Below are 24,802 nucleotides of genomic sequence, written 5' to 3' on the forward strand. Positions count from 1 at the left end.
CGACACATAGACTGGCTGCTTCGAGGTCGTACTTCCGATTATCGCCGTGGGAGACGCGCCTTGTAGAGTCGGGAGTAGGTGGCACCCGCTAGGGTCTCCGGTGACCCCGACCGCGGTGGCGGCCCCGCGGGCGGGATGTTCCGGGGTTTGAGCAGTTGGTTTGGCTTGGAGCAGCCGGAGGCGGGTGACCGGCAGTACCAGGGAGACGGACAGCCCAAGGGAGACGCTCCACCCGAGCAGCGCTCCGAGGCGGTGGCGGAGTCCGTGGAAGGGGAGCTACAAGAAGCCGGGGACCAGGAGCTCCTTCACCAGGCCAAAGGCCTCGGCAGTGAGTCTCCCCCGGCCTCCGGGACCACAGAGTTTCGGAGAGCGCCCGCATCCCACCTCCTGGGCGTGGGCCACCAATGGTCGGGGGTGTGGGGTGGGGAGAGGAAGGTGTGTCTGTCGTTGGTGAGGATCTGGGCAAGGCCGAAGCCTCATCTAGCAGTCAAATCCTGTGCCTGAAGTTCCTAGTGACATGTCACTCTTTGCAGAGTGTGTCAACGTTGGGAGCAGGGCCGCAGTAAAGCAGTGGGGCTCCACGTCTTTAGGTTTGACGAGGTATCTGTTTTGTTCAACTCACCAACTTTCATCTCCACCGCCTTCCGCCCAGAGGACAGGGGACGTTGAGGAGCTCGAGTGCCTTTTTGCCCTTAGGTCAGAATGTGTCGTCCCAAGTAAATTGAGGAGGAGTTATTAGGGCCTATGGCAGGCAGGCTCATGTCCTTTTAGGTGCATTGGGATCTTTTTCCTTAAGGCGGGAAAGTAGTTGCCAGTTATTGTCTGTGTTGCAAGTTTCAGCACTAGATGTTTTGTGAACGATTCATCTCTTTAAACACCCCAGTGAGTTGGGAGAACGAGCACAGAGTTAGCGGCCCAAAGTTATGCTGATAGTAAATGGTAGAAGGGAAATTTGAACCTGGGGCTGTCTAATTTCAAAGCCCATGCTCTTTCCCAGCTTACAGTCTAGTTCAGGAGGAGGGTATAAATAATAGGCATGTGGAATAAACACATGCTGTAGTAATTCTGCTCCTGGAGAGATCTTGGCAGGCTTAAATAGTCAAAGAAAACGTCTTTAAGAAGGTGGCCCTAAAGCAGACAACACTACAAGTGAGAGATTAAATTTTGCAAGCAATTTTAAAGAATTTACTTCAAGACACTACAAGGCAAGAGCACAGGACAGGCTGGAGCCTGAGAGTGGAGAAACACATACTTGAATAAGAAAGGCTCTAACGTTCAAAAAGTTTACTGTGGGGTGGAGAGGCAGGGAGAACAGGCATAATCTCAAATCATGGCAGTACACAATCTAAGCCCCAAGCCTCCAAACAGTGTACAAGAGAAATAAAACTAAGTGCTATGCAATGAAATCACTAGAGGGAACAGCTATTTCCTGTGTGGAAAACTGGGGAGAAACGAGCTTGGAATATTCAAGAGATGTAAGGAGGTGAAGTTGACTAGAGCAGAGAGGCTATGTTAGGTAGCTGGGATAAATAAAAGTGGGACCACCTTAGGAAAAGCTGGGTATGATTGTTTCCTTGATTTCATAGAACATGGAGAATCATTTTCGTTTATCTTCAGAGGAGTATCAAAAGTGGCTTCTTAAAGCTTAGGGCTTTATTGAAATCTCATGTTTATATTTCGTAATAAAGACCCCCAAATATTTTTTTAATGTTTTCGATATGGATGTCTACTTCGGAGCTTAACGCTGCCATCCCTTTCTTTCCTCACCAGACTCTCTTTCTCTCTCTTTTTAAAAAATATTTATTTATTTATTTGGCTGCACCGGGTCTTAGTTGCAGCATGCAGGATCTTTAGTTGCGGCATGCGGGATTAGTTACAGCGCGGGATCTAGTTCCCTGACCAGGGATCGAACCCGGGCCCCCTGCACTGGGAGCGCAGAGTCTTAGCCACTGGAATACCAGGGAAGTCTGCCTCCCCAGACTCTCTTGAGGTTGGGTAGGCTAAGGTTAGATGGAAGTACTTCCCCACCCACACACACACTGTGAATGCAAAGTTTCCAAAGAAATTAGAGCTCTTTTGGCTCCGAAATTTGATTTTAAAAAGATGTAAAGGTCCTAGTTTGTACACAACCCCTCAAAAAGACAAGAGATGATTAAATACTTTTTATTTCTACATAGTGATCCGAAGAGGTATATTTAGAAAGACCCATCTCTGTTTTGAAAAGTGAAGTTAAACATCTCTGTGCCTGATTCCCACTGAGTAGATTCATTTCTTTGGCCTTTTAAAAATCTACATGGAGGGACTTCCCTGGTGGTCCAGTGGTTAAGAATCCGCCTGCCAATGCAGGGGACACAGGTTCGAGCCCTGGTCCGGGAAGATCCCACATTGCCGCGGAGCAACTAAGCCCCTGCTCCACAACTACTGAACCTGCGCTCTAGAACCCACGAGCCGGGGCACCTAGAGCCCGTGCTCCACAACAAGAGAAGCCACCACAATGAGAAGCCCCGCGGACCGCAACGAAGAGTAGCCCCCGCTCGCTGCAACTAGAGAAAGCCAGCACGCAGCAACGAAGATCCAACGCAGCCAAAAATAAATAATAAAAATAAATTAATTTTAAAAAAAGAAATATTTGGAAAGCACAGTGTTTCTTAAAATAATAATAATAAAATCTACATGGAATTTCCTGGGGCCCCATTTGTTCTGTAAACTTTTGCTGAGTGCCTCCCTTCAAGATTGGATCATAAATACTTCTGGTTCACGAGGTGACCTATTTTTTTTTTTTAACATCTTAATTGGGGTATAATTGCTTTACAATGGTGTGTTAGTTTCTGCTTTATAACAAAGTGAATCAGTTATACATATGTTCCCATATCTCTTGCCTCTTGCGTCTCCCTCCCTCCCACCCTCCCTATCCCACCCCTCCAGGCGATCAACGGTGACCTATTTCTACATTTAGGCAGCTTTATAAATTAGGCACCAGTTAGGAGTGGCGGACACCCAGGCCTATATTCCACTTCCTAACCCCAAATTAAACCTTATCCTTGGCTCTCCCTCCTGATGAACTTAGGACTTGCTGTGATCACAGAAGGAGGGCAGTTTATTAGGAAAGTCACTGAAGAGCTTCTCCCTACCTCCCAAGGCCTCATACCCCAGAGTAACTTCTTATTCAGCGCAGATTGGTTAGTTGGTTTTTGTTAAAGTCCAGTTATCTATACTCTTATCTATACTCTTTCTCTAAAACAAACCCATACCTCTGAGAGTGTAGTATGAGTCATTCCACAGCTTAAATAAGTGGGAGGGTGGCCAGAGATAAGCTTTGGCTTTTTCAAAACTGTCCCTAAGGCCAGTCCGTGCCCAGGAATGGAGGAAGGGCCACCTCCTCTTCCTTCTCCTTTGAAACATGCTATTAGTGTTTTCAGTAGAGCTGTGTTAATTAGACCATCCTCTTTTTCTATAGGGAAAGTGCATTTCAAGTTCTAGATGCCTCACTTGCTTAGTTTACAACTAAGGACTCCAAAAGTTAGTTGTGTATGTAGGAAAATATATGTCTGCTTTGATATAGAAGTAAAATACCCAGTTCGGTTCTGATGAGAGACCCAGGTTTACCATGAGGAGGGCAGTGCAGATGGTCAAGAGCTTGGGTCCCATGGCTTGTGAACAATACTAAAAAGAACAGGGGATTTTAGCTTCAAGAAGAAGAAACTTTAGGGGCATCGCTCAACATTTTTAAAGGTTTTTTGGTAGAAAAGAAGTCATTTTATGTTACTTAAGATCTAAGTCTGAGAGGTAGAAATGACAAGGGATGTGAAAAGGATTTTCTAATTAGAGATGGATAACAATAATAATTGTCTGCCCTTCGAAGTCATGTGCTCCCCATCCCTAGAAGTGGGGCTGCCTGGATAGGAGGCTGAATAAGGTAAGTGCTAAAGTCCCTTCCAACACGAAGATTCTAAAATTGTGTGAAATATATAGTATTTTTGAAAAATTAGCCAGCCTTTTCATAAGAATATTAATTTTCTAAAGCTGCCTTAAAAACCACTGTCTCTGTATTATTTTCCTATTCTAGAAGCAAGCCTTAAACTCTACCTTCCTCTATTTACTCTGATAAATTTACTCTTTTTCTGACCTTTTGAGAACCTTCCCGCTTTTCTTTACCTTTACCATCCATTCAGTTCTGCAGGCCCTTGTCACTTGCTCATCTGACGTGAGGCAATGTGGGATTGGGGCACCAGCTCGCCATTTAGAGGCAGGTAGCCTGTGTTTGAATTCCCTATACTACTTATTGTCTTTATTGTGATGTCATTTGCAAATTACAGTAAGTCCAACAAACAGGCTTAAACAGAAAGGACCTTTGTTGTTTGTGTCAGGGGTCGCCAAGACCACCCCCAGGTTTGCTGAGCGCCTACCAAAATTGGGGTAGGAGGAAGCAGATAGGCTCTTGGCTAGGCAGTCAGCCAGGTCTGCCCCACCTTCATGGACAAATCATTTGCCTTGGCTTCCCTATCTGTAAACCGGGCTACTTATACCCACTCTTCCTGGGATGGTTGTGGCATGATGAAAACGAAGGTAAAGGGTTAGCGGTCTGCCCCCTCCTTCCATAAAGTTGCTGCGTCTACTCACGTTTTACTTAGACTTGCTTTTCTTTGGTTGCCACTTCAGTTCAGACCCTCTCTCCTTGTGCCTAAGTCTCTGAAGTGGATATTGTACTCCTGTTACTTCCTGTTAACTCTTATCTGTGTCTCAGTTTTTCTAACCACTTCATAAAAACTGTCTTTAACTTGGTGTCAGCTGACCTCTTCTGCACAATAGCAGACTTCTGGTCTTTTTGAGCGTCCTACCTGAAAACCTCTTGTCCTGCTCTCCCACCACCCACTCCTCTGACTTCAGAATTTCTAATTACTCTTGGGAGACATCCCTCCCTTCTGGGGTGCCTCAGTTTAATGAATAATCTAGCTCCTCTTGTTGTCTTTGAATCCTTTTTCGTTGGTTTGTTTGTTGAGAAATGGATATCCCTTGAGGGCGAGAACTGTGCTTTCTCAGGACTTCCCTGGCTGTCCAGTGATTAGGACTCAGCACTTCCACTGCAGGGGGCCTGGGTTCGATCCCTGGTTGGGGAACTAAGATCCCACAAGCCATGTGGTGTGGCCAAAAAAAAAAAAAAAAAAGACAAATCTAATTCAAAAGGTATTCCTGAGAAAATCTTACAGGGAACCCTGCTCTTTTAGAAGTTTGGATTTATCTATCTGCAGAGAATATTTTTAGGAAGTAGTGTGGCTGTCTACCCATTTTATCATACCACTCTGGGTAAATAGGCTAGTCACAACCAAAGGGAAATCAGGGATCTCCCTAAAGCTCAGCGTTTATGTCACTCCCCATTCATGCATTTAGCGAGTACTTACTGGTCACTCTCTGGGGATACACTGGTGAATCAGACAGCCTTGGTCCCTGCCCCAGTGGGGCTTAGGATGGGTCTTCAGTCTAGCTGAGAGGACACATTCACCAGGTAATGGATAGAGTGTCATAGATGTTGTTGATCTGGCACCGCAGGTGGTGAGGGAACACCTCTTGGGGACACCTACGCTGGCCAAGGAGCCGGGGACCGTTTCTTGAGAAGTGATGTGTAAGCAGAGGCTCACAGCATGCGTAGAGTTAGCCAGGAAAAGAAAGGGCTGATAAAAGTGTTTCAAACCAAGGAATAACATATTTGGGGCCTCCTTGGAGATACTCGAGAATTTCTTGTGGTCCTACGAGTGTAGAATAGGAGGAGGAGGATGACAGGAATGAGCCCAGAGACAAGGAGCTTCCTGAGATAGTCACAGTGGGTGTTGATACCAGGAACAGATGAACGCCTTCAGACGCAGTGGGAGAAAGGAGACTGTTTAATGCTAAAGGAGGTGGTAAGTGGTAGAGATGGTCCTTCGGATCAGGAGATAGTACTTCTGCTCCCAGGTAGCAGTACGAATCTCCTGATTTTCTGTGGCACCACCCATTTAATCAGGGGTGCCAGGCTCCCTGGGCCGTTCTTAGCGGGGTCTTCTCCCTGCCTGAGTGTTGTGAGTCAGCCCACCTGCCCCCTCAGCACGGGCAAGTAGCAGAGGCAAGTCTGCCCTAACTTACGGAGCATTTTCTGTGGGATGAGATTTGAAGGCCAGTTGCCCGGAGCATCCCCCACTACAACCTGCCTGAGGTCGCTTCCTGCAGCCCAGATTCTGTAGAATGTGGACTTTGAAATGATGTTTGTCTAGAAATACACCTTCATATCATAGTGCAAAAAGAGCCTTGATACAGATGTCTTTTCAGGTCTTTAGAAAAGTTAATTTTGTGTTTTCGTTTTGTCTTGTGAAGTTCGTATGTTCCGGTTTGAATTTCGTTCTATATATTTGCTTATTATTAGTGAAGAGATTTATATTAGGGCTTGCCAAGATTTCTATTTATTAAAAAATCCCCCAGATTTATCATGGGATGAGTTAATCCAGGAGAGGAGGGGCTTTTTTCCTTCTTTTTTGATCAAGAGGGAAGGAGAAAATAAAGATGGGATACTTAGGGTCTAGGAAGGAAAGAAAGTAAAAAGTAGCCTTGATCTTATTGTAAAGTAGGCGGGGAGATAACTTGCTGAGATAAGTTAGAACTAGAGACTGGAGAAGGGCAAGATAAGTTTGAAACAGCTACTGGGGTGAACTGGGGACTATGCTAACAGTCTTTGAAAGCAATGAATTAAAGGCCCAGTATGGATGGCCTGTCCACTGAGAAAGTGGAGTACTGTCAGTGCTTCTCGCTCATTGTTTCAAGTCCTCATTAACAAGGAACATGCCCTACGGTTTAAGAGTCTTACAAGCACTTATTAAGGGAGAAATCACAAATACAATAACCACTGTACCGGAATGGAGCATAGACTCTTTTTTATTCTTTGCAGACTATCTATTTAACTTTGCAACTGCTGCTACAAAAAAGATAACTGAATCAGTTGCTGAAACAGCACAAACAATAAAGAAATCAGTAGAAGAAGGAAAGATAGATGACATCATTGATAAGGTACATTTAAATATCTTTTGGAAATAGAAGTTTATGAAATTCATTAGCAGCTAATATAATCGTCCCTTCTTCTTACGAACTTTATTAACCCAAGCAGGGTATCATATTCTGATAAATATCACATTCTTGGGGTTTTTTCTCTCTTTTTTGTATAATAAGTAGCTATAAGTTACCTGATTTAAATAACCTTTGTTTTTGTTTTAATATATTCTAAAATACATTGATACTTTTGGGTAATAGTAAGCTTTTCATATTGTGAGTTTAATTTTCAACTATAACCATTTCAGAATACATTTATGCCTTTGTATCATTTGGGTAAGTTTTAAAAGTCCTAGACCAATAGGAACAACCCTTTTAAGACACTAAGGGGTGAGTTTGTTCATTGTTTGCAGTGGTGGGGTACAGGCCTAGGGAATTTCATTTATGTTGGTAACTATTTGAACTAAGGAGGTCATCAGTTAAACTTTAGATAGCTTATTATTTAGATATTTTCGTTGTGTGTACTATTTGTTAGAATGAGATTTGACCTGTCTTTTATTGTTTTATGGAATAAAACAAAAATTCAGTTTTTAACTCATTTTATTTTTGCATTTGAAAAGATCATCTGTCATAAAGGCAGCTGAACACTTAGAGTTCGGAAATGTCGAAGATCCCCTCTTATTGGGGAAGGGAAGAAGTATCACTTTTTTAGTCTCTTTGTTTGAAGAAAATGAATAAAATATCTCAAATAGACTTCACAAGTCTTGAACGTAATTCTTATCTAATAATAAGCTTTTAAAAGTAATATAACTGTATGTATTTTTTAACAGACAATTATAGGAGATTTTCAGAAGGAACAGAAAAAATTTGTTGAGGAGCAGCATACCAAAAAATCAGGTATGGTACAGGTTTATACGTGACCTACTCGCCTGCCAAATTTTATTGAACACCGGTTATGTGCTAGACACCCTGCTAAGGCTCTGAGAATACAAAAATGTCTAAGTTACGCCCTCATCTTTCAGGTAGCACAAAGACTAGTGGGGACAAACCTATAAACCTTCAGGGTTTAAAGGAAGGAAGGAAATAGTTCCTGGCGGCTATGATGGTGGGTGAGGTAGCCCTTCTGGGGAGCTGGCTCTGACAGAGAAAGAGTGAGCTTTTATTTCTTATTTTATTACAGGTCCAGCACAGTGTCTGATGCACACCTAATAGGCACTTAGCAAATGTTGGCTCCCTTCCCATTCTGTTCAGAAGAAAAAACAAAAGAGCTTTCCAGGGAAGTGACAGAGGGCCGTGAAAAGTCACAGGGAGTTTGGGAACTTACTCAATACATTTCTTTACTGACAAATGCTTATTTAAATGTTTGCAGTTGCAAGATCTCAAAATGCCTGCTTTTACTGTTTGGTGGTGTGCAGACACAAAACTGGCCTCATGTATTTGAATTTGGCAAAAGTAGTGTAAAATACTTAAGTTTGTTTGAGCAGTACCACAGATTCAAACAGAACTAGTTAGTCCTGTGGTAAGTTCCCATCAGGCATTGTTGCTCCTAAGTACTCAAAAGTGGGAAGTAGCTCTTTGGGACAAATAAAGTACTGTACAGGTTAGCATAACTTAGTGATTCGTGGGAAGCACTAAAGTTGACCCTGGCTCAGAGACTTGGTATAGGAGCTCGTTGGTGCCTCTGAGATGGGAACTGTGGAAGGAGTGGGGGTGAAAGATTTGGAGGCAGGTTCACTTTTTTTTTTTTAATTGAGCGAAAGATTCTTTAAATTCTTTAGTGTTTTACAGTTTTCAAAAGTTTCACACACTTGATTTTGTATAATCCCATAATAACCCTTTTTTTACCCCCTTCTCCTATATTGCCCCTCCCCCCTCCACTGGTAACACTAGCTTGTTCTCTCTATCTGTGAGTCTGCTTCTTTTTTGTTATATTCACTAGTTTGTTGTATTTTTTAGATTCCACATATAAGTGATCTACAGTATTTGTCTTTCTCTGTCTGACTTATTTCACTTAGCATAATGCCCTCCAAGTCCATCCATGTTGTTGCAAATGCAGAATTTCATTGTTAATGGCTGAGTAGTATTCCTGTGTGTGTGTGTGTGTGTGTGCATACACATATATGAGTATATATATATACACCACATCTTCTTTATCCATTCATCTGTTGATGGACATTTAGGTTGCTTCCATGTCTTGGCTACTGTAAATAGCGCTGCAATGAATATAAGGGTGCATGTATCTTTTTGAATTAGTGGTTTTGTTTTTTTCAGATATATACCCAGGAATGGAATTGCTTGAGGTGCTTATTAGACATCTGGTGAGAGGAACATGTACAAAGTCAAGGAAGGGAACAAAGGTGGCATATCGGGAAAATCCATTCCTCAGTCGCACTAGCCACATTTTAAGTGCCTGATCACTACATAGGGCTAGTGGCTCCCATGTTGGACAGTGCAGATATAGAGCATTTCCATCACTGCAGAAAGTTCTGTTGGTCAGCACTGCTTTAAATTAATGGAATGGGGTTCAGCAGCAGTTTAGTCCTGTTTGAAGCATGGAGGAGAATTCTGTCTGCTGATGCAGATTGTTAGTCAAGTCATGTAAAAACCATGAGAGTAGGTGAGCTTCTCAGTGAAGAGCGTGTCCAGCGTGAACAGTGCTGAGTAGAGATCTCCAGTGTTGAGGGGACGGGGAAGAATGGAAGGAGTCGGCAGTTTCTGAGAGCCTGCTGGGCACTTTATATACAACATCTCCTTCAATAAAAGGAAGGATCAGCAAGGTTAAGTAATTTGCTGAAGGTTGCTCAGCTAGTAAGTGATGAAACACATCTGCCGTTAAAACCAGTGCCCATTTACTTGAGAGAGAGAACAGCTAGGAGAGAAAAGCAATGAAAGCACAGAGAGGGAAGAATTTCAAGGACAGCAAGGTCAGGTGAGTTCCATTTACAGTGACGATGAGGAAAGGCACGTGCATCACTTCCCTTAACGGTCACAGTAACTCTCTGAAGTACTTCCTATTATTTCCATTTTCCAGATAAGGAAACTGGCCTAGGGAGAAAAGAACTAAGAAGTATCCATGGGATTGGGCAAGCAGGAGGTTATTGGTCACCCTAAAAAGAACCATCTTAGAGGAACAGGGAGATGGGGGGGTGTCTCCTCCATACCAGTAGCTTGGGCCTTGGGAGGACCTCATTATTCTAGGGTAAGTGGCACGAGTAGAGGCTGCCCAAGGTGAATAGACTGAAAATGGAGACCAAAATGTTAAACAGTGTAAGAAAAAAGTTTTGAAGGGGCTTTACCCTAACTTTTTAAAAAGTATGAGAATATGTTAATTTTACCTTATAATTAACAGAATTTGGATTATAATTGCCACCATTTGCTTGTTTAGGATGAGCCAAAGAATGAACCAGATGCCTGTCCATGTGTCCATCCATCCATCCATCCATCCATCCATGCAGATAACTTTTCTATCAGTTGGTACCCAATAGGATATGTCTTCCATTTGAGTTTTGAAGAATAGTAAAAGGCACTATTTCTGCAAAAATATGAGGACCCTCTGCATTTGCTGTCTTCCGTGCTGACCACCCAGCTCCACAGCCTTAGCCATGCCCTCGGCTCAGACAGTAGAGCTGCTCAGACAGTAGAGCTGCTCAGACACACACACACGCACGCACGCACGCACGCACGCACGCACTCACTCACTCACTCACTCACTCACTCTCTCTCTCTCTCTCTCTCTCTCTCTCTCTCTCTCTCAATTCCATGGGACTCGCCTCTCCAGGTGGTTACTGTTTGTCGTGTGGCATTATAATCCTGCTGAGTTGTAATCATCTCTTTCTTGTGAGCCCCAGATGATGCAGGCTGCGTGTTAGTTGTCTTTGCATCCCCAGCTTTTTGCTTCTGAAGACTTAATGGAGGATTTGATCCCAGCCCTTTTGTTTACTGCTTGCAATTTGCCCTTTTCTTTCTTCATTTGCTTTCACTCCTGACAACCCTTTTCTCAGTTCCTAAGCCCTTATCTTGCAACCTCCTTATCACTTTGTGTCATGAATCAAGTACAGTAACTTTTTATAAAGGCTTTTTATTTGGAAATAATTTCCATGTACAGAAAAATTACAATAAAAGTAGTACAGAGAACACCCGTATACCCTCCACCTAGATTGTTATAGTCCCTTTGCCTTATCATTTACGTTCTTTGTCTCACTCTGTGTCTTTTTTTTCCGTTCCATTCAGTGTGCATTTCCTAAGAAGTAGGGATATTCTCTTACATAATCACCAGTGGTACAGTTACCAGCTTTAGGAAATTTAACATTGATATAATATTCATAGTCTAATTTTGTCACTTGACCCAGCAATGTCCTTTATACATTTTCCCCCTCAGTACGGCATCCAGTCCTGGGTACAGTACTGCACTTTTTGTCATGTCTCTTGGCCTCCTATAATCTGGAACATTTTCACAGCCTTTCTTCATCTTTTATGACATTAATGTTTTTGAAGAATACTCCCCCCTCCTTTTTTTAACTAGACCATTTCTCATTTGGGCTTTGTCTGATATTTCCTCGTGATTAGATTCAGGTTATTCATTCTTGGCCAGAATACTACATAGATGATGTGTCCTTCTCGGGATATTGCGTCTGGAGGCCCACAACGGCCATCTCTCCCTCGTTAGTGATGTTGATTTTGGTCACCTGGTCAAGGCGTTGTCCAATTTTTCCATTGTATAATTTAAGGAATTTTTTAATCAAATGCATACATGCCTAAGATTCATACGTTAAGTCTGAAGATTGTGATGAGTGTTCATATTTGGAACTTATTAGTAAATTGCTAAAATGGTTATGTGGAAGCTTTCTCATTCTTTCAATCCACAGATCACAGTTTAACCCTTGTTACCTGTTTTTCTCTGTTCTTCTTTGCCATTAAAAACCTTGTAGAGGCAGCAGTACCACCATGGGTTGATAGTAATGATGAAGAAACAATTCAACAACAAATCTTGGCCCTATCAGCTGTAAGTATCTTGTGATACCCTGTATAGAAATACTTCCTTCCTATCATGACTTTATCCTTAGCAGAATGTTTTTCTTCTATACAATTTTTAAAATATTTTGAGATGTTAGGAATGTACACATCAACTTTCATCATTTTTTTTCACTGACTTTAAATTTGCTTTTTTCTTAGGTAGCTTTCTCTTATTGGAAAAGTCTAGCCTATTACACAAAATAATTCTTTCAGCCTTAAAAGGATTCTTTTATGTTATTAAGACAGTCTTTTGAGATGTGCAATCATGAAGTTTCTAGACAGCATTCTAATTGTTCTGAAAGAAATGACTGTATTCTAAATTTTCTCTTTAACTACTATATGTATTTGTCTGAAACTGAAATTGAAAGAAAGAAAATTCCATATGCTGCGCCACAAAATGTTCTCTCAGGACTTCAGAGGGAACGGAGTGACACCACCTAACAATCGTGTAGCACCTGACAGTTTCAGGAAACACTTTCTCACACACTATCCCTTTTGAGCCTCGTGGTATGCCTGTGAGGTGGGTAGGGGCTTTTACCACCACTGTACGGGTGTGGGGACTGTGACTCTCAGATATGACCCTCACTTTTTTTTTTTCATGGACGTCCGGCATGTGGGATCTTAGTTCCCTGACCAGGGATCAAACCCACACCCCCTGCATTGGGAGTGCGGAGTCTTAACCACTGGACCGCCAGGGAAGTCCCTGACCCTCAGTTCTTATCTGTGTCTCCACTGGGCTGTGAACTCTCAGCAGAGGCTGACTTTGGTCTCTGTCCTCAGCATCCAGCACCCCACCTGGCGTGGGACGCAGTGAATAAGGCTTTTTACTATATCAGTGGTTTTCAAGCTTTATTTTTAACCCACTCTTTTTTTTTAACCGAAGTCAGAAATGGAACCTTGGTCTAGAAAACAAACAAGTGTAAAGCTGGGCTTTTCCTCCCTTCCAGTGCCCCAGGGCACTTTAAGGTTTTCTTCTTCCCATTAGTAAATCCTTAAAGGCCTAAGCATCCAATTCCAGGTTCATTGTGGACACCATGTATTTTGTTTACCGTGTTACAGCCAAACTTGACACTGACATCACACACCGATTATTTATCCCTAGAAGGAAATTTTGACAGTGAGACTCGGTGTCATTTGAGGGTAAATGTCAGATACCAACCAAGTCCCCATAACTCCTCTGTCCCCCATACCTGTCCCTCTCCTCATCTTCTACATCTCAGAATAAAAGACTCCAGTTATCCACCAATTTTTTCTAAAGGAGTCTTTCTTGAGTCCTGCCTCCCCCTGCCCCCATCCTGACAGTGCTGTGTTCAGAGCATAGCTCTAGTCCACTTCACTGCTGTCACCATGGTCCTGGTGCTATCGTCTTCTGCCCAAGGCATCCCATCCCGACTGTTGTCCCATCCTTGCCCCTTTCCAGTACAAGTGCATCTCAGCAACCAGAGGGGTCCATTTATGGTGAACACACTTCGTGTCACTCTCCTACACAGACCCTTTTAGTGGCGTCTCATCTCTTGTAGACTAAGATCTAAACTCCGTCCGCTGGCTTCTAAGGTCCCTGGCTTTGCCCACTGCTCCCTCGTGCCCCACTGGCCTGAGTGCCAGCCCTCCAGCCACTGTTGCTTTCCGATGTACAACTAGATCAGCTTTGTTCTGCTTTAGTACCTTGAACTTGCTGTCCCTTCTTCCTGGAACCTCACCCTGCACCATTCCACAAGATCTCAGCTTAGATGACATCTCCTAGAGGCCTTCCGTCAGCACGCTTTCAGCCCTGCACGCCCAGGTACAGCAGCGCAGAGCCCTGGCAGTCTAAACCCTTGTGTCTCTCCGCGCTCCACCGCCCCCAGCTGGAATGTAAGTGCCGTGAAGGCAGGGACTCCATCTGTGCTGTGCCCTGCTGAGCAGGTGGCGTGGAGCCCGGAGCATAGCAGGTGCCAAATGGTCATCTGCTGAATAAATGATGCAATAAACGTTGCACTCAGGCACGCCTACAAGAGAGCTTCTGAGATTTCGGCATGACCCAGAGGCTTCGAAACAGTCTTCAATCCATCCTTTATGGTGGCTGCTGAATGTGTTAAGGAATAGATTCAGTTGCTGTAATAGATCTAAAAACACAGTAGGTTAAATGAGCTGTGAGTTTCTCTCCCTCCCTCCCTCCTTCCCCTTCACAGTCAGTCCAGAGGTAGGTGGTCTCAGTAGGTGTGCTTGCCCAACGAAGTCACTTAGAGACCTAAGTTCTTCTTGTCTTACTCCCAAGCAGCCCCTAGGACATGGTGTGCATGACTGTGTTCCAGCCTGTGGGAAGTGGGAAAGAGGTGGCTGTACCAGACCACCTGAAGGACGAGACCCGCAAACTGCACTTATCACTCAGGCACACACCCCTTTGACAACTTAGACACACAGCCACCCCTGTACTCCAGGGAGCCTGGAAATCCGGTCTCTGGCTGTGTGGCCACGTGCCCAGCTGGAACTCAGAGTTGTGATCCTGAAAGAAAGGAAGGTAGAAATGGATACTGGGAGACGGTTAGCAGTCTCTGCCGGAGTTGCCTGACATTCTCTAACTTACCAGGCACTAGTTTGGGACACTTCAGAGTGTATAGCAGAGTAACCCTTTAAGCTGTTTATATTGGAGGGCCACATAGGGCCACGTAATACATGAAAAGAAGTTGATAGTACATTTGTCATTAGAGACTTGTGAGAACTCAATTCAGCAGACCGAATTTAGTAACTGCTGTAGGCCAAGCCTTCTCCTAGGACTTGAGATAAATGAGATCCACCCTGCAGGAGCCCGTGGGCTTGCTAGAGAGCTGCTCGATGAACACACATACAGGATTATTCCCTGGAATGAGGAATGTAATACAGGACGCTAAGGACGCGCAGCGAGAGGAACATCTCATTTATTGTGGAGCGGGAAAAGGATGGGCCCGAGGAAGCTTCCCAGAAGTGACGGCACTGGAGCTGAGTTGAGTCTTAGGAGAGTGTGTGGATGTTTGGGGGACGTGAGGCCGGGTTTGGCATTAAGGTAGGGGTTATTGCGAGCATTTGTGTTTGACTGAACTGTAGGATGCAGGTGAAGAAGTAGATAGGCAGAGGTCATGAGGACGTTATCATACCATTCTGATAAGTTTAGGTTTTATCTTTTTTTTTTTTTTTTTTTGCGGTATGCGGGCCTCTCACTGTTGTGGCCTCTCCCGCTGCGGAGCACAGGCTCCGGACGCGCAGGCCCAGCGGCCACGGCCCACGGGCCCAGCCGCTCCGCGGCATGTGGGATCTTCCCGGACCGGGGCACGAACCCGCGTCCCCTGCATCGGCAGGCGGACTCTCAACCACTGCGCCACCAGGGAAGCTGTAGGTTTTATCTTAAAGGCAGCAAGGAGTCATTGAAGGATTGTAGTCATAGGTAAAATATGTTTTTCTTGGGATGGGAGAAATGGGACTGGAGACAGGTGCCCATTAGGAGGCCGGTGTAGAAACCCAGGTGAAACATGATTGGGACAACTTCAGGCTTTGAAATGTTTATTTTGGAAGGTAAAATAACTAAAAGCCATTGAGGGGGAATTCCCTGGCGGTCCAGTGGTTAGGACTCCACGCTTTCACTGCCGAGGGCCCGGGTTTGATCCCTGGTTGGGGAACTAAGATCCCACAAGCTGTGTGGCACAGCCAAAAAATAATAATAATAAAATAAAATCCATTTAGGCTCAGAATTGTTCTTGCCTTATTAATGTAGGAATTATCAGAAACCAAAAATATTGTTAAAATCCAATATGAGCAAAATGAGATGAAACTGCCGCTATTAGTGCAGTATAAACTGCTGCCGTCTGCTGGAGGAGAGTTTGGGCGATCTGTGGCAAAATCATCATACTGTTGCATTAGAAAGCCCACTTCCAGGAATTCAGTCTAAAAAGGTCACTTTAGAAGGGAATAAAAAGTGTAAAGTGATGTTACTTGCACGGTTCTCTATAAGGAAAGATTAGAACCAATCTAAATGACTACTGAAGTGGGCCTGGTTAAGTAAATTATGGCTCATTCAGGGTAGACATAGCTACATTGGAGATGGAAAGACGTTCACGACTCTTGAGTGGAAAGGAAAAACAGATGTTGTATTCACACAGACACGTGCGTGTTTGCAGAGAGACACGCATCCGGGAGGGTGTTTGAGGAAATATCTTACTACGGTTGTCTGTGGGTATTGGGATTTTTGACTGTGTTTTTCTTTGGTGTTCTGAATTTTCAAAAAATGGATGTGTATCATATTTCCTAACAAAAAAGCTGTTTAAGAAAAAAAAAGAAATCGAATAACAACAATCAGTCTTAATTGTTTGAGTGATCCAAAACAACAGCCTTTTGCCTTGATTATGCTCAGTCTGTGGGAAACGGGGTGGTTTGGAGACATTCCTTTATATGTTAATCAGTGTGAGTCCTGCTCCATCTCAGGAGTTCAAAACCGTCCTCGTTCCCTAGGAAATTTGCCTAATCCAGGAAAGCTTTGTTTGCCCTTGGATCTTTCATTTTGTTTACTTCTTGACTAACTGAAGAGAACTGGTCCAAGAGAAACATGGACTCTGTCAGAGCTCTTCCAGGTTGGGCATAGTAGGTACTGGTGCGCTGGAGGTTCACAGTGCTGCCCACTCAGAATGTCCACATTATGTACTGACCATGCAGTCATGGGCCATATGAGGGTCTTCTGTGATGGGGATGTTTTCTCTAACACAGTCTTGGGTTGGATTTCTTTTTTTTTTTTTTTTTCTTTTGGCCACACTGCACAGCTTGTGGGATCTTAGTTCCCCAGCCAGGGATTGAACTCAGGCCCCACAAGCACCGAGTCCTAACCACTGGACCGCCAGGGAATTCCTGGATTTCTTTTTAATGAGACTCCAGTTTTAATATATTAATGATAAAATGTTTGTATGACGCATTTTATTTTGTCACTGTGTTGACTGTAGCTCTTAATGGATTGTGAATTCACTAACCCTTAGTTTAACGTATCTTAACCTAAGCCTGAGTGCAGCAGCATGAAGAATAATTCACTTGGGACTTCCCTGGTGGCACAGTGGTTGAGAATCCGCCTGCCAATGCAGGGGACACAGGTTTGAGCCCTGGTCTGGGAAGATCCCACACGCCATGGAGCAACTAAGCCTGTGCACCACAACTACTGAGTCTGCGCTCTGGAGCCCGTGAGCCACAACTACTGAGCCTGGGCACCTAGAGCCCATGCTCCGCAACAAGAGAAGCCACCACAAGGAGAAGCCCGTGAGCTGCAACAAAGAGTAGCCCCCGCTCACCGCAACTAGAGAATGCCCGCCCGCAGCAACGAAGACCCAACGCAGCCAAAAATAGTAGCTCTATTTTTAGTTTTTTGAGAAACCTCCATACTGTTTTCCACAGTGGCTGCACCAATTTACATTCCCATCAGCAGTGTACGAGGGTTCCCTTTTTTCCATATCCTTTCCAATGTTATTTGTGGTCATTTTGATGAAAGCTATTCTGACAGGTGTGAGTTGATATCTCATTGTGATTTTGATTTGCATTTCTCTGATGATTAGCAATAATGAGCATCTTTTCATGTGCCTGTTGGCCATCTCTATGTCTTCTTTGGAAAAATGTCTATTCAGGTCTTCTGCCCATTTTTTAATATATTGCAAATATTTTCTCCCATTCAGTAGGTTGTCTTTTCATTTTGTGAATGGTTTTCTTTGCTGTGCAAAAGCTTTTAAGTTTAATTAGGTCCCATTTATTTTTGCTCCTGTTTCCTTTGCCTTAGGAGACAGATCCAAAAGTATTGCTGTGGCTTATGTCAAAGACTGTTCTGCCTGTGTTCTCTTCTAGGAGTTTTAGGGTTTAATGGTCTTACATTTAGGTCTTTAATCCATTTTGAGTTTATTGTTGTATATGGTATGAGGAAATATTCTAATTTCATTCTTTTACATGTAACTATCCATTTTTCCTAGCACCATTTATTTATTGATTGATTGATTTTTGGCTGCGTTGGGTCTTCATTGCTGTGCGCGGGCTCTCTCTAGTTGCGGTGAGCAGGGGCCAGTCTTCGTTGCGGTGCACGAGCCTCTCACTGCGGTGGCTTCTTTTTGTTGCTGAGCACGGGCTCTAGGCGCGTGGGCCTCAGCAGTTGCAGCGCACAGGCTCAGTAGTTGTGGCTTGTGGGCTCTAGAGCTCAGGCTCAGTAGTTGCGGCGCATGGGCTTAGTTGCTCCATGGAATGTGGGATCTTCCCAGACCAGGGCTCGAACCCATGTCCCCTGTGTTGGCAGGTGGATTCTTAACCACTGCACTACCAGGGAAGTCCCCCCGGCACCATTTATTGAAGAGACTGTCTTTTCCAATTGTATATTCTTGCCTCCTTTGTCATAGATTAATTGACCATAAGTGCATGGGTTTATTTCTGGGTTCTCTATTCTGTTCCATTGATCTAGATGTCTGTTTTTGTACCAGTACCATACTGTTTTGATGACTGTAGCTTTGTAATATGGTCTAAAGTCAGGGAGCATGAGCCAGCTCTATTCTTCTTTCTCAAGATTGCTTTGGCTATTTAGGGTCTTTTGTGTTTCTGTACAAATTTTAGAATTATTTGTTCTAGCTGTGCAGAAAATGCCATTGGTATTTTGATAGGGATTGCATTAAATCTGTAGATTGCCTTGGGTAGTATGGTTATTTTAACAATATTAATTCTTCTAATCCATGAACATGGTATATCTTTCCATCTGTGTCGTTTTCAGTTTCTTTCATCATTGTCTTATAGTTTTCCAAGTACAGGTCTTTTACCTCCTTAGTTATTAGATTTGTTCCTAGGTATTTCTTTCATTTTGATGTGATGGTAAATGAGATTGTTTTCTTAATTTCTCCTTCTGATATTTCATTGTTAGTGTATAGAAATGCAACAGATTTCTGTATATTAATTTTGTATCCTGCAACTTTACCAGATTCATTGATGAGCTCTAGTAGTTTTTTGGTGGCATCTTTAGGATTTTCTATGTATAGTATCATGTCATCTGCCAACAGTGACAGTTTTACTTCTTCCTTTCCAATTTGGATTCCTTTCATTTCTTTTTCATGTCTGATTGGCAAGAAATGCCCTGGGAATGCAATGGTGACTGAGAAAGACTCAGTGACACTTCTCCGCAGATCATGGCCAGGCAGGGGAAAGTCTCATTGTTGGTTCCCTTGCCGAGCCTTGGCTGAACACTTGCCACCCTGCCCAAAGGGCTGTTTGCGGCTCAGTAGCCGTGGGCCAGGTGGCTTCCCCCAGAGGACTCCTCAGCCTCGGGCCTGGCTGTAGGCCTCCCACGGTGCTCTCTCCAGTTGAAACTGTTAAAGAACATATGAAAGGATTGGTCATTCTCCACTCTCTCTAAGGCAAGCAGGTTAATGACAGCTCAGTGTACTTTGCGGCTGAAGCATTTAGGAGAATTCAGTGTGTCAGATCACTGATGTGTTATTACTTATTAATTACAGTCTATGGTTTTCCCCATGTTTTTCCTCTTTTTTTGAAAGGACAAGAGGAACTTCCTTCGTGACCCTCCAGCCGGCGTGCAGTTTAACTTTGACTTTGATCAGATGTACCCTGTCGCCCTGGTCATGCTCCAAGAGGACGAGCTCCTGAGCAGGATGAGATTTGCCCTTGTTCCTAAACTGTAAGCAGTGGGCTCTCGAGCCAGAGTGGCATGTATGGCCCTGGTCATGTACCGGGTATCGGAGAAGAAGCATGGGATGGGGGCCAGGATGCTCTCAGACGCTCTTTGTGAAAAGGGGCTCTGCGGCCCTTCAGCAGCACCCTCCCAACCCCACCCCCCACGTAGGGTGCCATAGAATCAAAACTCAGGGTGGACTTTTTGGGAATTTTGGGGTCCAGATGATATGTGCTCTTCTTCCCCAGTTAGAAGGTAGAACAAATTTTCCTATAAAAACAGCAGAAGTGCCCATGCCCTCCTGAATAAAATTAAGGTCTCCTGAGGCCCATCAGGACCTGGCCGCTGCCTTTTCTCCACTCAGGCTCTGCTCTCTGGCAGCAGCAGTCTTGTTCTGCTTCCCACCCGAGGCTTCTCCCTCTGCAGATCTCTGCTTGTCCATTAAGCTTCAGCACATGCATCCTGACTTCTGTGACATGACCATCAGCAGAGGCCACCTCCCTTCCCCTCTGCCACCATGGGTTCTTCCTCACCTTTTCTAATTCCAGTGCCTTCTTTTGAATCTGCCCCATTTTTAAAGTCAGCGGTCTTTGGTGTTCCGTGACTGTTCCTGTTTTATGACTCTCTCTTCTTGTTGTATGATGTTGTATTACTGTTTCTGAGGACATGAAGTCTGGCTTTCTTGAGATACCCTTTTCGCTATGCTCTTTCCCTGCATCTTGGATTTGGGCTGGCTCTGTGGTTCATGCTGCAGGCTTTTCTTACCCGTCCTTTGGGACTGTGTGCTCACCAGGGCCATTTGGGCAGAGCGGCTCAGTAGCCCTGGGCCGGGTGGCTTCTCCTAGAGGACTCCTCGGCCTCTAGCCTGGCTGTAGGCCAAACAGTGGGGAGAGCCTGAGCCCTGCAGCTTCAGTACAGCCATGTGCCCCCGTTCTCAGCTGTACCAACTGTCCCTGAGTGCAGAGCCCTGGGCTCCCGGTCTCTGCTGTGCGGGAGTTCAGTCCCTGGCTGTCTCACCGCTCCTTGGGGCCTCGGCACCAGCCTTCAGAGCCGCCCGGTGCCTCCTGCCTCCACGGGCTGCCTTTGAGAGAAGAGTGGCAAAGCTCTGGGGTCAGATGCGCTCCCGCAACTCGAAAACCATTCGAATCACCCCAAGCCGCACGTTGGGCTCTGCCGGTTTCTCAGGACTGTCCAGAGGCCCTGAGGCACTCAGATGTGTGGCCTGGGGTGCTCGTGGCAGGCATGTAGTTTTGGTTATTGCCAATTCTGCATTCCCTCTCGCTGCTGCCAGTAATTTTAGATTTCTTTTAAGCTTTGGAGAATTGATATTTGGCAAATAGTATTTTTGTTTTTTCACCAGCTACAAAAACTGCCCATTGAGTAATATAATTCCAGTTTCCTACTGCTTATTCTGTTAGGGAAGATTTAGAAATTAGGGTTCTTTTTATGAGTCTTTATCTGTTAGGAATATTTACTGAAGTATTTATGGATGAAAGGACATGATGCCTGGCATTGCCTTAAAATATTCCAACCCCACCCAAAGAAAAGCATTTATGCAGGGGAGAGGGGCATAGGTTTTGAAACGTGGTTGGCAGAATGCTGGTAAGTGTTGAAGTTAGGTCACAGGTACATGAGGGTTCATTGTTCTAGTTTCTCTACTTTTGTTGAAATTTCCATATTAAAACAAAACAAAAATGAGCCATCACATACAAATATAAGACTTCTGGACTTTTCCTTCCGGACATACAGAAGTACAACCTGTATCATTTGGGACATTTTTTCTTTTTTTTCTTTTTTAATTAATTAATTAATTTATTTTTGGCTGTATTGGGTCTTCGTTGCTGCATACGGGCTTTCTCTAGTTGTGGCAAGTGGGGGCTACTCTTCCTTGCGGTGTGCAGGCTTCTCATTGCGGTGGCTTCTCTTGTTGCAGAGCACGGTCTCTAGGCATGGGCTTCAGTAGTTTTGGCACGTGGGCTCAGTAGTTGTGGCTCATGGGTTCTAGAGCATAGGCTCAGTAGTTGTGGCACACGGGGTTAGCTGCTCCACGGCATGTGGGATATTCCAGGACTAGGGCTCGAACCCGTGTCCCATGCACTGGCAGGCAGATTCTTAACCATTGAGCCACCAGGGAAGCCTTGGGACACTTTTTCTGAGTAGAAGCCATCATTAACCAGGAACAATTTAGAAAACAAAACAAACACTTGCTCTGTATTTCAAAATGCCTTTTAGTGTGTTAGCACTTCCCTGTGACAGCAGTGCTAGCACCAGACAAGGCCCTGCTGGTGTCACAGGGGCACCCTCTGAGGCCTTCCCACTGATGACAGTAGGGAAGTCACAAGTCTTTCCAACCTCAAGCTGTGACGTGCCCATTGTTTCCCAGAAGGTGTTCACAGCATACGAATACTTTAAAATAGTCCATGAAGGTATATGTGGTCAGATTAACGTTTGGGCGTTGCTACAGCCGATGGATTTCTTTATCATAGGACTTCTCAGAACTGTTAGTGTGTCATCTGCTTTGTGACTCTCTCCGTAGGGCAACCGAATATCTCTGCAGTGTGCCTGTGATCGCTTCCTCTTACATCAAGAGGGAGAGACTCTGGAAAAGAAAACAGTCCAGATGTTATTAAGAGAGCAGACATTGCCCTTGATCACTGTAGAGAGATAGTATTCCTGTTTTATTTTGGACATTTCATAGAGGTCAGAATTAAAACTGACCTTGAGGGCTTCCCTGGTGGTGCAGTGGTTAAGAATCCGCCTGCCAATGCAAAGGACACGGGTTCGAGCCCTGGTCTGGGAAGATCCCACATGCAGTGGAGCAACTAAGCCTGTGCATCACAGCTACTGAGCCTGCGCTCTGGAGCCTGCGAGCCACAACTACTGAGCCCTCATGCCACAGCTACTGCGTGCCTAGAGCCCATGCTCCGCAACAAGAGAGGCCACTGCGATGAGAAGCCCACGCACTGCAACGAAGAGTAACCCCCACTGTCCGCAACTAGAGAAAGCCTGCACACAGCAACAAAGGCTCAATGCAGCCAAAAATAAATTAATTAATTAATTTTTTTAAAAAAACCTGACCTTGAAAATATTCAGGCAGCCCACTACCTCCTGGGAAGGCTAATCTCAGTTTTGTATAGCTGTGATGTTAGGGTTTAAGACCCTTGAACGTATGTGGGTAAACAGTCAATCCTAGTTCCTTCATTTGGTCCCCAGGTGTCCTAGTCTCTGTACCCCGTCACCATCCAGGGCATTAACCTGTGAAAGTGAGTTCCCCTAAGTGAATATGATGTGCTGTCTCATTGCAGAACAGCACACCGTAGTGTGTCATGTTGCTTTTTTTTTTTTTTTTCGGTACGCTGGCCTCTCACCGTTCTGGCCTCTCCCGTTGCGGAGCACAGGCTCCGACGCGCAGGCTCAGCGGCCATGGCTCACGGGCCCAGCCGCTCCGCGGCATGTGGGATCTTCCCGGACCGGGGCACGAACCCGTGTCCCCTGCATCGGCAGGCAGACTCTCAACCACTGCGCCACCAGGGAAGCCCTGTCATGTTGCTTTTTAATGCAGCCTAAGCTTTCCTTAGCTCTTCCAGCAGCTGCAGTGTACTACTGTTTGCACAACTAAACTTGTGGTCGTCTTTGACCCTTTATGAACCATTGTTAAGTCAGGTCTTCCTCCTGTGATCTACTTCCAAGAGAAAAAGACAGTTACGGGAATTCCCTGGCAGTCCAGTGTTTAGGACTCAGCACTTTCACTACCTGCGTTCAATCCCTGGTCAGGGAACTAAGATCCCAAAAGCCATGGAGCAGCCAAAAGAAAGAAAGAAAGAAAAAGACAGTTATGAGGCCTCATGATTATGGGAAGTGCTGCTGGGCACATAGTAAGAACTTAACAAGTAAGAGGTCATTTTTCCTGTGACCATCTGTTTTGGCCGACAACTTGTCTTATTCATCCCCGAATCCCCCCAGTACCTAGCATAAGGCCTGATGCCTGTGGCATTCGGTAAATATTGGTGGAATTAATGAAAGAAAAGATGAGTTGTGTCTAGCTGCCTATCGTCTTGTTACCTGACCTAGCTTGTGTAGATAATCGTGCATTTTGCTTCCGTCACTTAGAAAGCTAGCTCCCTGACCCAGCTTCACCATTCTTAGATGTGACAACAACGTGTTCTGATGTCCTGTCTAAGGCCAGCCCTGTCCTCATTCACAAACCTGAGTCTCAGTATTTTTTTTCTGTTCTCACTGGTTTTCTTCTACTCCTTCAAAGTCTTTTTCTGTCATGCTTTCTTTCTCGACTTTCTCGACTTTCCCTTCCATTCTAAGAACCTGCATCCCTTCTATTAAACCAGGGGGTAGAGAGGCATTCTCCTACCCTTTTGTCCTCTCTACTAGCAAAGCATTTTTAGAACATAAAATGAGGCACAAAAAAAAAATCCACACATCCTCCGCAGGTCACCAAAGCCGTTCCTTGGCTGTCCTTGTTTTGTATTGTTGTTGTTGTTTTGGGAGGGGGGTGTTTTTTGTTGAGTCATGTTTTGTCTTCCACCTTGGAGATTTTTACTTAATTACTCTGAGGTGAGCACAGTCATCAGTGTTTTTCTTTTATTATTTTGAAACAATCACAAACTTATGGAATGGTGGCAAGTACAGTATAAAGAACTTTTTTAATGAATCCTTTGAGGTCTGATACCCCATCACCCCTGAAGCTTTAGTGTGTATTTCCTACAAACAAAGAGTTCCTACATAATCAGAATGTAACCATCCCAATCAGGAAATGGTCACTTAATGCCTTATTACTGTCTGATTCTCAGACCCTATTCAGGTTGTACCATTTGTCCCAATAATATCCTTTTTAGCAAAAGGATCCACTTCAGACTCACATGTTGCATTTACAGTAGTTTTAGTGTCTCATCAGTCTCCTTGAGTCTGTTGCATCCTGTCAGGTGGCACGTATTGCCATTTTGTTCCACTACTGTCCACACTTTGGTCACTTGATGAAAGTGGTGTCTGCCAGCCTTCTTAACTATAAAATTACTCCTTTCCTCTATGAAATTAATAACTATTTTCTGGGGAGGTACTTTGAAGTTCTGTGAATATCTCATTTCTCCTCAAATTTTCCATGTATTCATGTATTTATGTATATCT

General features: G+C 44.4%; 1 protein-coding gene across 2 annotated transcripts in view; it reads left to right on the forward strand.

Moving 5' to 3' along the window:
- Nucleotides 1-24,802, forward strand: part of SYAP1 (synapse associated protein 1) — a 32,095-nt gene continuing 7,293 nt past the window's right edge. The window contains exons 1-5 of one of the 2 annotated variants that reach the window (XM_079911114.1): nt 100-328; nt 6,914-7,032; nt 7,842-7,908; nt 11,940-12,013; nt 19,530-19,669. In XM_079911114.1, coding sequence (XP_079767240.1) covers nt 136-328; nt 6,914-7,032; nt 7,842-7,908; nt 11,940-12,013; nt 19,530-19,669 — 593 coding nt within the window. In that variant the 5' untranslated portion in view covers nt 100-135. Of the gene's footprint in view, nt 329-6,913; nt 7,033-7,841; nt 7,909-11,939; nt 12,014-19,529; nt 19,670-24,802 lie in introns of both variants that reach the window. The other variant, XM_079911113.1, reaches the window with a different exon arrangement.

Source organism: Stenella coeruleoalba (genome assembly GCF_951394435.1).
Source record: "Stenella coeruleoalba genome assembly, chromosome: X".
Taxonomy (NCBI): Eukaryota; Metazoa; Chordata; class Mammalia; order Artiodactyla; family Delphinidae; genus Stenella; species Stenella coeruleoalba.